Below are 12,774 nucleotides of genomic sequence, written 5' to 3'. Positions count from 1 at the left end.
TGGAATCAACAAGTATTAAAGATACAATAAATAACAAGGATACTATGATCAAGGTATGTAATCAATCTTTAGGAGCACACAAAGACTTGATTTATGTTATTGGACATTGCATAAAATATTTTGAAATATTGTTCTTATGAGATCCTGGTAGAAAACTCTTTACTCGGGTTCCATCAATAGGTTCAAAGCCATATCATAAGCTCTAATATTTTAAATATTTTGTGTGTTCTTTTTAACGATATGATTGTGCAAGCATGATATATATAATGACTATTTATATGCTATAATCATAAAAATAATTAAAGACGATTATAAATTACGACGTAATATGATACTCATCGATTCTTGATGTGTTACATGCTAGTTCTTTGCTTAGTACAATTCCTTCACTAAAAAAGTCATAAACAAGCAACAAAGTTGTGTAACACAGAATCATTCTGATATACACATAAGTTCTGATGGCAATAATTTCAGGTATGCAGAAGCTTTTATTTATGGGACTTATTATTCTGAGCTGCTTTAATAAGAAAGAGATTAATTTATGCCTTCTTGAACATAACCTTCAAGGGGGCATCACCATTGAGAACCAAACGCCTAACTCCATCTTGCACCAAAACGTCGACGTCTCCGCATATGACTCTGCAGGTGTCGCACGCTGCCGGGCAGTACACTATTTTGTAGTCACTGTCATACTCGTCGATCCTGAACCAGTTGCTTAACGTTTCACGGCCGTAGTTCCCTTCCACGCCTCCAGTTGTTATGATGTAGTTTGAGATTGATTCGTCGAGTTGCAGTGTCCACACCGTGGATTGAACGCACACTGAGGCAGCGGAGAATATGAAGTTCTGATCAGCTGAGACACGGACCACGCGTTGGCTGGAGTTTGGGGGGCGGAAGGTTAATGGGAGGCCGTTGTCCAATTCCCCTGGCTCTTGGACGACGTCAAGTGGGCAGGTTTTGTTGCCGGTGCTGGCTAGTGTGAGGCCGCCCCCTCTGCCGCGGATAACTGGCAGGATGTAGTAGTCCACTCCCGCCTGCACCGGGTTCCCATCTATGTCGACCACATCCTGAGCTGCACAGAGTAAAGAGTTTGCAGATATGGATAAGAGTATGAGACACAGAGAGAGCTGGGAATGAGATGCCTTCATTTTGAGATATGTAATTGTATGTCAAAGAAATGGAATAGGAGTTGCTCTTATAGGACTATTTCCAACCCAAAGCTTGAATGAGGATCAAGACTTTTACGACTAGAGATAAGAGATGAGGCTAGCTGCACGTAAATCAAACCTATCTAGCTTTGAATGCCTAGCTAGATTCACCATGAAAGATGTAACAACTTTTCAAACATTCATTCAATTTTTTCTTTACGTACCAAAATTGTACATTGACATTGTGACGCAGGCACAAGCATAATCAAACAACAAGAAATCACAAAAACACAATTGAATCTATGCAAAATCAAATTGTGTTGACGAAAAGTGAAAAAAAAAAACCCTAAAGAGTTCATTATCCTTCAAAAAACAACCAACCCAACAAGTGAAATACAGAAGCTATCTAAAGGAAAATAACACGTAGCCTAAAACAGAGTGCTAAACCAACTCTAACTAGGAATCAAAATATCAAATAATAGAAATAAAAATAAGGAAGCAACTACCCAGTTCACACTTTGTGTTTGTCCACTTTCAATGGATCAAACTTTGACCAAAACTCCAATGCGATCTCATCGCCATCACATTGATCGTATAACAGTGGGAAAGGGGTTGGCCGATATGAGGAGATGATAGAACAGTGAGTTCTGCCTTGTCATCTGCTCTATCATATTCACCACCACCTAATATAACTCAAAATTCCAGACTATATCCTTGACTATTAGTACTTCATAAAATAAGGTAGCTACCTACCTATACTTTCCATCTATAAGCATTTTTCAGCAGGTTTAAACTGATGGAGTATCAGAAACTTATGAATTCAGTCCAGCATGAATATAATAATAATACCTCACAAATTGCACGTGCCTTCTTCCTCTTCTTCATAATAATAGTAATAATAATCTCATGATGATTCCAAGAAAAGATTTTTATATGATCTTGAGTGTTCAATCACCCCATTTAGAGCAACCACTACATTGTCACTGACATAGTGTTGAGAAGATTCAGCAAGGAACTCATGAGCAACACCATTCACTTCAATCCAACTGCACCCAGGTGTTTTCTTGATTCTTTGATCTCTCATCATCTTCATCGCGCTCAAAGCATCGCCCCGCCTATTTTTGGAGCGATACATATTGAAAAGGAGCACGTAGACAGCATCATCATCTGGATCCAGTTCAAGCACCTTCTTCCCCGCCACTTCAGCTAATTCGAAATTCCCGTGTTGGAGACAAGCAGCAAGAAGCGATTTCCAGATCACAGAGTCTGGCTTCATAGGCATCCGCTCAACCAACCACAAGGCTTTCTCCAGAAGCCCTGCTCGAACAAAAAGATCCACCATACACCCGTAATGCTCGATGGATGGCTTCATGTTGTAGCCATTCACAAATCTTTCAAACAATCTCTCTCCCTCAGTAACTAATCCGGCATGGCTGCAAGCTGATAAAACTGAGAGATAAGTAACTTCATTCGGAAGCAACCCCGATTTCACCATTGAATCGAAAACAACAAGGGCGTCTCTACCCTTGCCGTGTAGTGCCAAACCAGATATCATAATACTCCAGGAAAACAAATCTTTCCTCCTCATGCTATCAAACAGCTTCACAGCTGAATCAAGATTCCCACTTTTTCCATACATGTCCATCAACCCATTATTCACGGTAGCATCCAAAACAAACCCGTGGCGTTTGTTAACGTATCCATGAACCGAGCTTCCTAAATTCAGCGCACCAATATCAGCACAGGCAGAAAGCAGAGCAACAACAGTAAAAGTAGTGGGATTACAATTGCAATGCGCTCCAACATCTTCACTTCTCATCTTCATAAACAACTCCAACGCCTCAAGAGGATTCTTGTCACGCACACACCCTACAATCATCGCTGTCCAAGAGAACACATTTCTCTGCGGCATTTCATCAAACACCTTTTGAGCAGAACACATATCGCCATTTACAATATACCCATTAAGTAAGCTAGTCCAAATAGCCACATCTTTATAATCTATGCCACTGAAAACTCGATGGGCTAAACCAACTCTTCGAGTTTTTCCATACATGTCGATTAGGGCATTGTGCACATTGGGCCTGGGCTTTTCTAGGTACTTGTACGCCATAGCATGAATGGCTCTTCCATTTCTCAGGTCCTTGCAGCGTGCGCAAGCAGAGAGAGCGGCAACTAAGGAATGAGAATCGGGTTTCGGGAAATCAGACGAAATCAACTCGGAAAATATCGCCAGCGTTTTTCTGGGTCGTTTGATATTGAGGTAAAGATTCTGAAGAGAGGTCCACGAGCCCACATCTCGGTTAGGCATTACATCGAATATCTTCCGGGCTTCAACTACTTTGTTGAGTTTCGCATAAGCGCCGAGCAGTCCGCCGGCAAATTCCCGCGCAAAGACGCCGGCGGTGATGGTGTGGGCGAGAATTTCGTTGAGAAAATTGAAACGGGTTCCCCATTGTGCCAATAGATTTTTGAGCTCATCAATTGAAGCAGCCTGGGATCTATGGATTTGTGTGTGCAGCATTAAATCGATCAAAAAGTTGTGACCTTTTTTCCTTCTACACAAGAAAGTAGGGATTTTTATTTTTGAAGTTGAACTCCGGTATTTGCCGCCGTTTCTTCTCTGTATTCTGATTTTTTAGAGGGGTAAAACTGTCATGTTACATCTCATTAATCAAGAATTATCCCCTTATTTTTTGGGTATTTCTTCATACGCGGTTGGAGATTAAATGACGAGCCTTAATCTTGGCCGTTCATTTCCCGCCGGCGCTGGCCGGAGATTAGAGCGGCTGCCGCAGAATTCAGCCACTCCCCTGAGAATCTCATGTTCGAGCTCTCTCCACCCAAATAAGGTCAGCTTGAAAGACGTATATATGAAAAAAAAAAAAAAAAAAAAACTTTTATCTTCAATTGAAGCGTTGAAAGAGAATGGCAACTAGTTTGTTGTGGATTTTTGAAACAGTTTAAGAGGGCGTACACTAGTGTGATGATAGTGCCAACTGGAGTAGGAGCAGCGATTGGCGGCTATGCGGGGGATGCTTTGCCAGTAGCTCGAGCTCTGGCCTCTGTTGTTGACTGCCTCATCTCTCATCCCAATGTATGTTTTCTCTTCATGATTTATGCAAAAATCCAAAATTTGATTTTTGCAGCATATGAGACACTTGTAGCTTTTCTTGTTAGAGGCTTGGAAACTCATTAGCTTTCGCTTTTGATTGTTATATTCATCTTTAGTTAGTTCATTGTTATGTAGCTCGTAGAAGGTAAAATATACGCATGAAAAAAATGCTTAGAGTAATCCTTGTTTGGATTGTCCCTCTTGTGTGGTAATGCTGTCTAAGATTTACTAGGAAGAATTTATCACTTATGATGTTCCTGGATTTTAAGATCTTTGGCTATCAATTTGAACCAAATAGGTTGCCTGGTTTTTGGATTTGTTAGCTTAAGGTCGAACATCAAGAAAGTGGATTCTGTTTGGAGGCATTTCTTGGTAAAAGGGTGTAATTCTTTCAGGTTCTTAATGCAGCCATGCTTTACTGGCCAATGCCGAATGTGCTATATGTTGAGGGCTATGCACTGGATAGATTTGCTCAAGGGCTTTGGGCACTGGAACCAGTTCATCAAAATAAGGTGACCATTTTCTGGGATCCTACATCGATATCATAATTTTATTGTTTCCCAGATTGTTAGAACTTGAAAAAACACGCGTGCAATGTCAATTAGGTGGGGCTAGTTCTTGATTCAGGGATAGAGGAAGACCTTCGCCTTCGCCATTTGCAGGTGGTGGATGCAACAAGGGCTTCTCTTGGTCTGCCTGTTGTACAATATACTGTGACAGATGCTGCGCTACAGGTATGCGGCTAATAACTAGGTTCAGTTTCTACAGGGTGTAAAATATACTGTGACGAAATCATTATCTCACTTGGTGTGCCATAACCTAATAGTTTCTTTGAAGTTTAGAATGAAGATTTGAGTATTCATTTGTAGGTGGAAAAGTGGGTTGACCCCAAGACTGGACAATCGACTGGGAGGATAAACCGTCCTGATTCCCTATTGAGGGCTGTGGGGACATTGGTAGAGAGATGTGGTGTGAATGCCATAGCAGTTGTAGCTCGCTTTCCAGATGATGAGGACGATGATGATGTAGACAATTATCGACAAGGAAAGGTAAATAGAAGTAATTTGCTTGGTGCATGAAGGCTGGCTGCTGCAGTGTATACTAATATAGCATGTTGGGGTGGAAGCAGGGAGTTGATGTTTTAGCAGGTGTAGAAGCGGTGATAAGTCATCTAGTGGTGCAGAAATTTGGGATTCCTTGTGCGCACGCTCCTGCATTGTTACCTTTTCCACTGAGTCCTCGTTTATGCCCAAAATCAGCTGCAGAAGAGGTACATACATTTGTGCAAGAGAATGAGGAATGAGTAATGAGGTTTTGATGGGAAATTTGTTGTGTGGATAATGCAGATAGGGTATACGTTCTTGCCGTGTGTGCTTGCTGGGCTGAGTAGTGCCCCACAGTACTCGTTGTCCGGGAATTCCAAGAATAGTATAGTAGGTAGCGACGTTGACAGTGTGATTCTGCCGATTGATGCTTGTGGAGGAGACGCAGCTCTGGCCTTTGCTAATAGCAAAACCAACAGGGTAGGAGGCTTAACTAATTATGGTTTGCAATAGCAGGTGCTGCTGTTAATAACATGATGTTTTTTTTTGGTATGTTTCAGCCACTTATAGTTGTGGTTGAAGAGAATCAAACTGTGCTGAATGATACAGCTGATAAGCTTGGGATTTCAGCGGTACGTAGGTTTGTGTTTGATTAGATTTGATAGGGAAGTAGGTAAATGTAGAAATTGTGTTGTGTTCAGGTGAAGGTATCAAATTACTGGGAAGCAATAGGAGTGATCGCGGCTCATAAAGCAGGAATTGACCCCAATTCTCTCAGGAGGGATGGAATCAACTGCATACCTTCTTCAATTCCATCCAGTCTCATACCACTTAACTCCTTGTGTTGATTTTTCCACTCTTTTTGCCTTCAAATATTCTTTTGTATTGCAATCACAAAATGCTTAAGCAACTCCTAATTTACCACTTCATTCCACGACCAGCTTCTTAATAGTTATTTCAAATCAGCCAACAGATTTGAACCCTACTTTACTACTGCTAATATTCAAACTCGCTTCTCAAATGAAGTAGTAGTAGAAGAAGAGAGAAAACGCACGACTTAGGAGGTTAAATATAGGATATATATTGCCTTTTGTCTCATCGTTTTCGACTTTTCTCAAAAATGTCTTAGTGTAATGGTAATTTAAAAAAAAAAAAAAAGCATATTTTCCCCAAAAAAATCTTGTTTCTATCCCAAAAAAGTAGTTTTTGGTGCCTGAAGTTTGACGAGCATCGTGGCATGCCGTCGTGGATATACAAATCTATGTCATTAAAAAAATTGAAATATTATATAATCATAAATAGTGTCTTTTCTAGCGTTTTAAACCCTAATCAAAATCTCAAATCAGTCAGACACTTGTGCATTTCATCCCAAATCATCTCTTCAAACACTACAACACGGAAAAAATTGATGAATTTGTGGGGGATCGAGAACTTGTCAATCTAATGAAAGAGATTTATGTAGAATGGTTGTAGGGTTTGCGAAGAAGAAGTCCATCGGAAAATAATATTTGAATCATCGACAATAAGTGATAATTTTGTGTGTTCAATTTGTAGAAAAAGTTCAGTTTATACAATCTTCAAGACTTGTTCTCCCTAAGTTGATTTTCTATAACTATGTTTATAGAAACGATGGAAGAAAAAAACTATACTTACCTTTAAAATAGTTCAAACTTAAATGGGATTTTCTATAAGTATGTTTAAATTGAGACATTTTAGAAAATGATGGGACAAAAAATTACTCCATATTTACCTCTAAAATAGTGGTGTGGAGAAGAGAAGGGCAGTTTCGTAGCTTGTGTAGTGCTCTGCTCTTATCCTGGGATGAATTCTTGGTGACTTTACAAAATGAAAGCCTTGGAAGCCTCCGCCATCATCAACTCTATCTCCAGTTTTCCTATCCCATCAACTAAACCAATTTCCTCCAAAGCTCTGCTCCCCATTACTAATTCCACAACTCAATTCACCTCCCTCTGCTGCATAAACTGCACCAAAAGGGACAAATTTTCAGCGGTTGAGACCGTCGATGCCAGAGATGAAGACGATGATAGCGCAGAAGAAGAAACGGCCTCCACTTCGATTGCTACTGCTGCCGATTGGGAGGCACGATTTCTTGGGGAGATAAACCCCCAAAGAAAATTGCCACCTAAGAAGCAGCCCAATTCTAGGTTACTCCAAGAAAATGATCAAATGGATTGGTGCGTTAGGGCTAGGAAAGTTGCTCTTAAATCCATCGAGGCTAGAGGATTGACGGCCAAAATGGAGAGAATGGTTACTGGCGATAAAAAGAAGAAGAAAAAGAAAAAGAAGAAAAAGCAGCCTAAAATTGATGATGATGATGATGAGGACGAGGGTAATGATCTGGATTTTGGCGTAGATGATGCTGATTTTGATTTGGACTCTTCCGACAAGGCTAGTCATCTTAGGCAAACAGTGAGTAAGATTGCAGGCGGGATGTTCGAAGAAAAGAAGGAGAGAACAATGGAGACCTTGATCGAAAGGCTTTCGCAGTTTTCGGGGCCTTCGGATCGCAGGAAAGAGATAAACTTGAACAAGTCGATTGTGGAAGCTCAGACTGCAGATGAAGTCTTGGAGGCTACGGCTGAAGTGATCATGGCTGTGACCAAAGGGCTCACCCCTTCGCCTCTTTCGCCTCTGAATATCGCCACAGCCTTGCACCGGATTGCCAAGAACATGGAGAAGGTGTCGTTGATGAGGACCCATAGGCTGGCATTTGCACGGAGGAGAGAGATGTCTATGCTTGTGGGGATGGCAATGGCCGCGCTGCCAGACTGCTCAGCGCAGGGAGTTTCAAACATTGCGTGGGCGCTGTCCAAGATTGGCGGGGAGCTTCTTTATCTGTCTGAAATGGACAGGCTGGCTGAGGTGGCTGTGGCTAAAGTGGACGAGTTCAATTCGCAGAATGTTGCTAACTTGGCTGGAGCTTTTGCTTCTATGCAGCATTCTGCTCCAGAGCTCTTTGCAGAGCTATCCAAGAGGGCATCTGCTGTGATCACCACTTTCCAGCCGCAAGAAATTGCCCAAGTGTTGTGGGCTTTTGCTTCACTCAATGAGGCTGCAGACCCTTTGCTTGACTCTCTCGATCATGTGTTTATGGGCTGCTCTATAATAGCTAATCTTGATGATGAGAGAGAAGAGGTTTTGGGCCCTCTAACAGTTACATTCAGCAGAGATCAGCTTGGTAATATAGCTTGGTCATATGCAGTAATGGGGAGATTGGATCGCGTGTTCTTTTCACACGTGTGGAGAACGTTGATCCATTTTGATGAGCAAAATATCAGCGAGCAGCATAAGGAGGACATTGTGTTTGCTTCTCAGCTTCACCTGGTGAAGCAGTGCCTCAAAGTTGAGTACCCTGAGCTTGAGGTATCACTATCTGGTGAACTGGAGAAGAGAATTGAAGGCGCTGTGAAAACTAAGAAGTTCAATCAAAAGGTGACTTCCTCGTTTCAGAAGGAGGTGCTGCGTCTCCTTGTTAGCACTGGTCTGGAGTGGATCAAAGAGTATAGCGTGGATGGCTACACGGTGGATGCAGTCTGTATTGATAAGAAAGTGGCTCTAGAAATTGACGGGCCAACTCATTTCTCAAGGAACACTGGTGTGTGATTGTGATTGTGATTGTGATTGTGTTGACTGATGCCTCATTTGCAGCATTGTATTCACATATGTTTCTTTGCAGGAGTGCCGCTGGGGCATACTGTGCTCAAACGTCGTTACATTGCTGCAGCTGGGTGGAAGATCGTCTCCGTGTCTCATCAAGATGTAAGTTGTTATTGTTTTCTGCTTCTTGATGTAGAGTAGTATATTAATATGGTGTTTGTGTGGTTAATTGCAGTGGGAAGAACTCCAAGGTGAATTCGAGCAGCTTGATTATCTTACAAGGATTCTGGGCGATGCTTTAGTTGATAAGAACAGCAATGTTGTATTGTCCTAGTGTTGTTTGTTTGTTGAATCAGGCTACACGTGATGAAAAGTTTCTGTTTTTGTTTTGATCATAAATGTTTATGCGCGTTTGAGTTGGGCAAGTATTTCTAATAACAATTTCATACCAAAGCAACAAGATATACTAAATTTCATCTTAGCATCCAAATTTATTTAAATTAATTAGTCACGGCATAGCAGTAATTTGTATGCTCAGTGAGCTTTAGCCTTAGATGGAATTAATACCTTGGTCCAAAATGTGGTAATATGTAAATAAATTACTCATTTCGAATATTAAAACAATGCCAAGTGCAATATTACATGCTATAGAAAGATCTGATTAACTGTAGCAAGCCTTCGCTTTTGGATCCTTTCCACGCCCAGTAGGAAAGCAGGAGAAAAAAGAAAGCATTCCTTCAATTTCATTAGCTACTGCAAAGAGAGTGAGGAAGACAATGTCAGAGGCAACTGTAAAAAGAAAAGACATTACAAAGTTACATACATATTAGAAACTAACACTAACCTCTCATCATATGGCATTAATTTTTTCACAAACGGAGTTCAGATCAGAAACTTTCCTCACACTGCAAATTAGCAGAGGCAGACATGTTAACATACACTTCATCTTATTAAGACATCCCATTATTTAAATTCATCAAACCAAGCCAATGGCCATGAGATAGCAGGTGGTCTAGCAATATCCAGCTTTAGTAATAGAAAATAGTTTTTAGTTCTTGTTGAATATTATATGTTTGCCTTTGACATACTCAAGCAAAAAGATTCCAAGAATTGAGAAAATCTTGAGGCTTCAGCGTAAAGAGGGGAACTTACTTGTACAGAAGATCACCACTAGGTGCCATTTTCTTACAAAACCAATCCGGGACCAGCTTCTCAAGGTTTTCCATTTGTGTTTCAACGTCTCCTGAGCATACACAGAAGAACAGCTCAGATATTTCTGAATTGATGTAAGGAAAGAGCAAGATGGTAACGAACAAAAGAAGTGAGATGACAGGAATCTGTGCTTACTGCGATTGTCAAACTCAAAACTGTTCATAATAATTTTCTGAACAAGCTCTTCCTTTGTAATTGGATAAAACTTTACTGATTGGAATATTTGATGAATCAAGAGAACAAGGTCGGACAGGCTAATTGATTTTTGCTTTTGCTTTTGGGAAACGAAAGTATCTTCACCATCAAAGCTATTAAAATCTAATGATTTCTTAGCAGTTGCAGATGACGGTTTATGGCTTGAAGTCATCTTGCTCTGGTTATCGCAGGTAAGCACTGAAATTGGTCTCAGTGGAGTAGACTGTGATGGTGTTTCAACAGCAAGACCATCACTCCCAACTAAAGGCTTCATAGGGGTAGTCTCATTCATGTCAGCTGAGGAATAAGTGCCAGAAGGTGACCTCACTCTTTCAAACACTTCATCAACCTCACAAGCAGATTTAACATGTGAAAAGATATCGGTCGTTTCCATATCTGCAATAGCAGTCTTCTGATAGAAGTGTGTTTGGAATAAAGGGGGGAGATGGGATGAATTCAACATCTCTGTCTCACACAAAGTTGGCAAATTCTGAGAGATTGAATAATCCTTAATGGTGGTTCTTCTTTGGCTGAATGGATCTGGTAGTTCAGCTTCAGGGATATCACACACCTTCTACAAAATAATAAACACAATTTCAGCATATGCAGTAGTTAAATACTGTAACAATTTTGCCAATTACAAAATAATCATGTGAAAGGAAAGGCACTATTACCTCAGGATTTGTGGCACTAAAGTCTCTTAGCCTCAAAGAGAAAACAGTGCTCAGAGCTACATATACAGATTCTTCTTCATTATGATACTTTACAACATCAAACAGCAACCCGATCTTCATATCTGACTTCATGCACTTGGTTTTCTCATCGTGTATGAGAATCTTATCGATCTGAACTGCTTCAGGAAGTATATATTTGATTTGTGCAAGATGACTAAGTAGGAATTTCCTAACAAGAGGATGTAGAGAGGAAGGTCAGACTCGATTCCACAAAAAACAAATATTTCGACAACATGTTGAATACAAGAGTAAGACATTGAACAAGTTATATATGTACGATAGCATATCATAGCAGAAACTACAGCTATTATATACCTGCAAATATAAACACAAGTTTATCTGGCATGAAAAAGTCCTATAGTAATGTCAAATGAACTAGAAAAATCATTTTTCTGGAAGCATAATAAGAATGAACATCAACTGATATATATAATCAAGGACCACCTAGAAAGAGCTGAGAGGTGTCAACGACGCTTACAACTGCTAGGCACATTGCCACATTACTGTCATCTAATATGCTTCACGGGGAAGGGTGGATGGAATAAAATAATCGCCTCATATTTGTAAAATCACCACAGGAAACAGGAAAACCTTATCTAGCTTTCAGCGGGAGTAAGCACATAAACAAGAACAGAAATAAATGACGGCAGCAGTCTTACCTTCCAGTCAAGATTTCAATTTGTCTACTAACGTTCTGAAATGTTGGTCTCTTTTTACGTAGATTTAGCAACCTTAATGAACTCATCAGACGCCCAAAAAACTCGAATAATGCTGCGTACCTGGAAATTCAGTTATAACAAGCCCTCCTCAATTTGATGGTCTAAAATTTACTTAAAATCAAATGAATACTTCAAATAACTGCATATGTTACTGAACCCACTTCTCTGGAAGAAGAACCAGCTCATCTTTGCTCTGAATGCGCGACGGCTCTTTCTTTTTCACCGGCGTCGGGGATGAAAAATCCTCTTCTATTGGACGAATTTCAGCAATTCCTTCCTTCTTCTGCAAGTCAGAAGGAGAAATTCCGGAACATTTTGCCGCCACACCTTGCACAGTCTTGTCCTCTGCGGTTTCTCCCATGCTTTTTGCTGCAAGCTGAAACAAACAGAATTAGCCCCTTTTTTGCTGCTGAATGTGAAGGTAAATGGAATTTGAATTGATCTAGGGCTCTCTCTTCTTTCAGATCGCGTGGAGTGGGGAGGGAAAACGAGTGCGTGATTTTTAAAAAGTTTGATGGGCCAATTCGGCAAGCATTATTTGTTTATGGGCCCATTATCGATAAAGCCCGATCTTGCTATTTACTTGTGCAAATCTTAATTCTCGCATTAAAATCGACAACATATGTACTATGAGTTTGGTAAGAAATTGATTTACATTTAAATTTCATTAATTGGGGGCATCTGAAATTTGAATTCAAATTTCACCTTACCAGCAGTCACCAATATATTAAAATAATTCCATATTTGGAGTCAAGAGTTTTAAGGATGAACATCTCATTACACATAATAAAAATCTACTGAATTTAATGTTGTAATCTTGTTACAGTTCCTTATATCTTATATCTAATAGAAAATATTCTCTCTTACATGGTAGTCTAAAATCTCACCAATTTATTTTGAGGTGGTCCATGCAACCAGGGATGTCAATCGGACCAGCCCACCGAGTTTCGGGCTAGTCTTATCGGGTTCCGAGTTAATCGAGTGCGGGCT

At 40.3% G+C, this 12,774-nt stretch overlaps 5 protein-coding genes across 6 annotated transcripts; 2 read left to right on the top strand and 3 right to left on the bottom strand.

The window, feature by feature from the left end:
• Positions 1-279: 279 nt before the first annotated feature.
• Positions 280-1,148, bottom strand: LOC131004423 (kunitz trypsin inhibitor 5-like). The gene has a single exon (XM_057931110.1). It carries the CDS (start codon positions 1,146-1,148, stop codon positions 540-542), a length of 609 nt encoding a protein of 202 aa, XP_057787093.1. The 3' UTR covers positions 280-539.
• LOC131004421 (pentatricopeptide repeat-containing protein At2g29760, chloroplastic-like) lies at positions 280-3,696 on the bottom strand. Its single transcript, XM_057931107.1, has 2 exons — positions 1,998-3,696; positions 280-1,072 (listed from the first exon to the last, which is right to left on the bottom strand). The coding sequence occupies exon 1, from the start codon at positions 3,670-3,672 to the stop codon at positions 2,053-2,055; it is 1,620 nt and encodes a 539-aa protein (XP_057787090.1). The 5' UTR covers positions 3,673-3,696; the 3' UTR covers positions 280-1,072; positions 1,998-2,052.
• Positions 3,697-3,860: 164 nt separating this feature from the next.
• Positions 3,861-6,243, top strand: LOC131004422 (uncharacterized). Its single transcript, XM_057931109.1, has 9 exons — positions 3,861-4,000; positions 4,111-4,245; positions 4,659-4,775; positions 4,869-4,997; positions 5,133-5,312; positions 5,393-5,533; positions 5,610-5,786; positions 5,867-5,938; positions 6,008-6,243. Exons 1-9 carry the CDS (start codon positions 3,878-3,880, stop codon positions 6,152-6,154), a joined length of 1,221 nt encoding a protein of 406 aa, XP_057787092.1. The 5' UTR covers positions 3,861-3,877; the 3' UTR covers positions 6,155-6,243.
• A 654-nt stretch (positions 6,244-6,897) lies between these two features.
• On the top strand, positions 6,898-9,349 carry LOC131004418 (RAP domain-containing protein, chloroplastic). Its single transcript, XM_057931104.1, has 3 exons — positions 6,898-8,922; positions 9,004-9,086; positions 9,160-9,349. Exons 1-3 carry the CDS (start codon positions 7,152-7,154, stop codon positions 9,256-9,258), a joined length of 1,953 nt encoding a protein of 650 aa, XP_057787087.1. The 5' UTR covers positions 6,898-7,151; the 3' UTR covers positions 9,259-9,349.
• A 154-nt stretch (positions 9,350-9,503) lies between these two features.
• Positions 9,504-12,270, bottom strand: LOC131004420 (CDT1-like protein a, chloroplastic). 2 transcript variants are annotated; one of them, XM_057931105.1, is made up of 7 exons: positions 11,946-12,270; positions 11,725-11,844; positions 11,006-11,234; positions 10,272-10,905; positions 10,077-10,167; positions 9,769-9,829; positions 9,504-9,677 (listed from the first exon to the last, which is right to left on the bottom strand). In XM_057931105.1, the coding sequence occupies exons 1-6, from the start codon at positions 12,143-12,145 to the stop codon at positions 9,775-9,777; spliced, it is 1,329 nt and encodes a 442-aa protein (XP_057787088.1). In that variant the 5' UTR covers positions 12,146-12,270; the 3' UTR covers positions 9,504-9,677; positions 9,769-9,774. The 2 variants fall into 2 exon arrangements, with proteins under 2 accessions (XP_057787088.1, XP_057787089.1); XM_057931106.1 differs by having other exon boundaries at positions 10,272-10,902.
• Positions 12,271-12,774: the final 504 nt, after the last annotated feature.

Source organism: Salvia miltiorrhiza, unplaced genomic scaffold (assembly GCF_028751815.1).
Source record: "Salvia miltiorrhiza cultivar Shanhuang (shh) unplaced genomic scaffold, IMPLAD_Smil_shh original_scaffold_392, whole genome shotgun sequence".
NCBI classification, from domain to species: domain Eukaryota; kingdom Viridiplantae; phylum Streptophyta; class Magnoliopsida; order Lamiales; family Lamiaceae; genus Salvia; species Salvia miltiorrhiza.
This window is presented reverse-complemented; position numbering and strand designations above follow the sequence as displayed.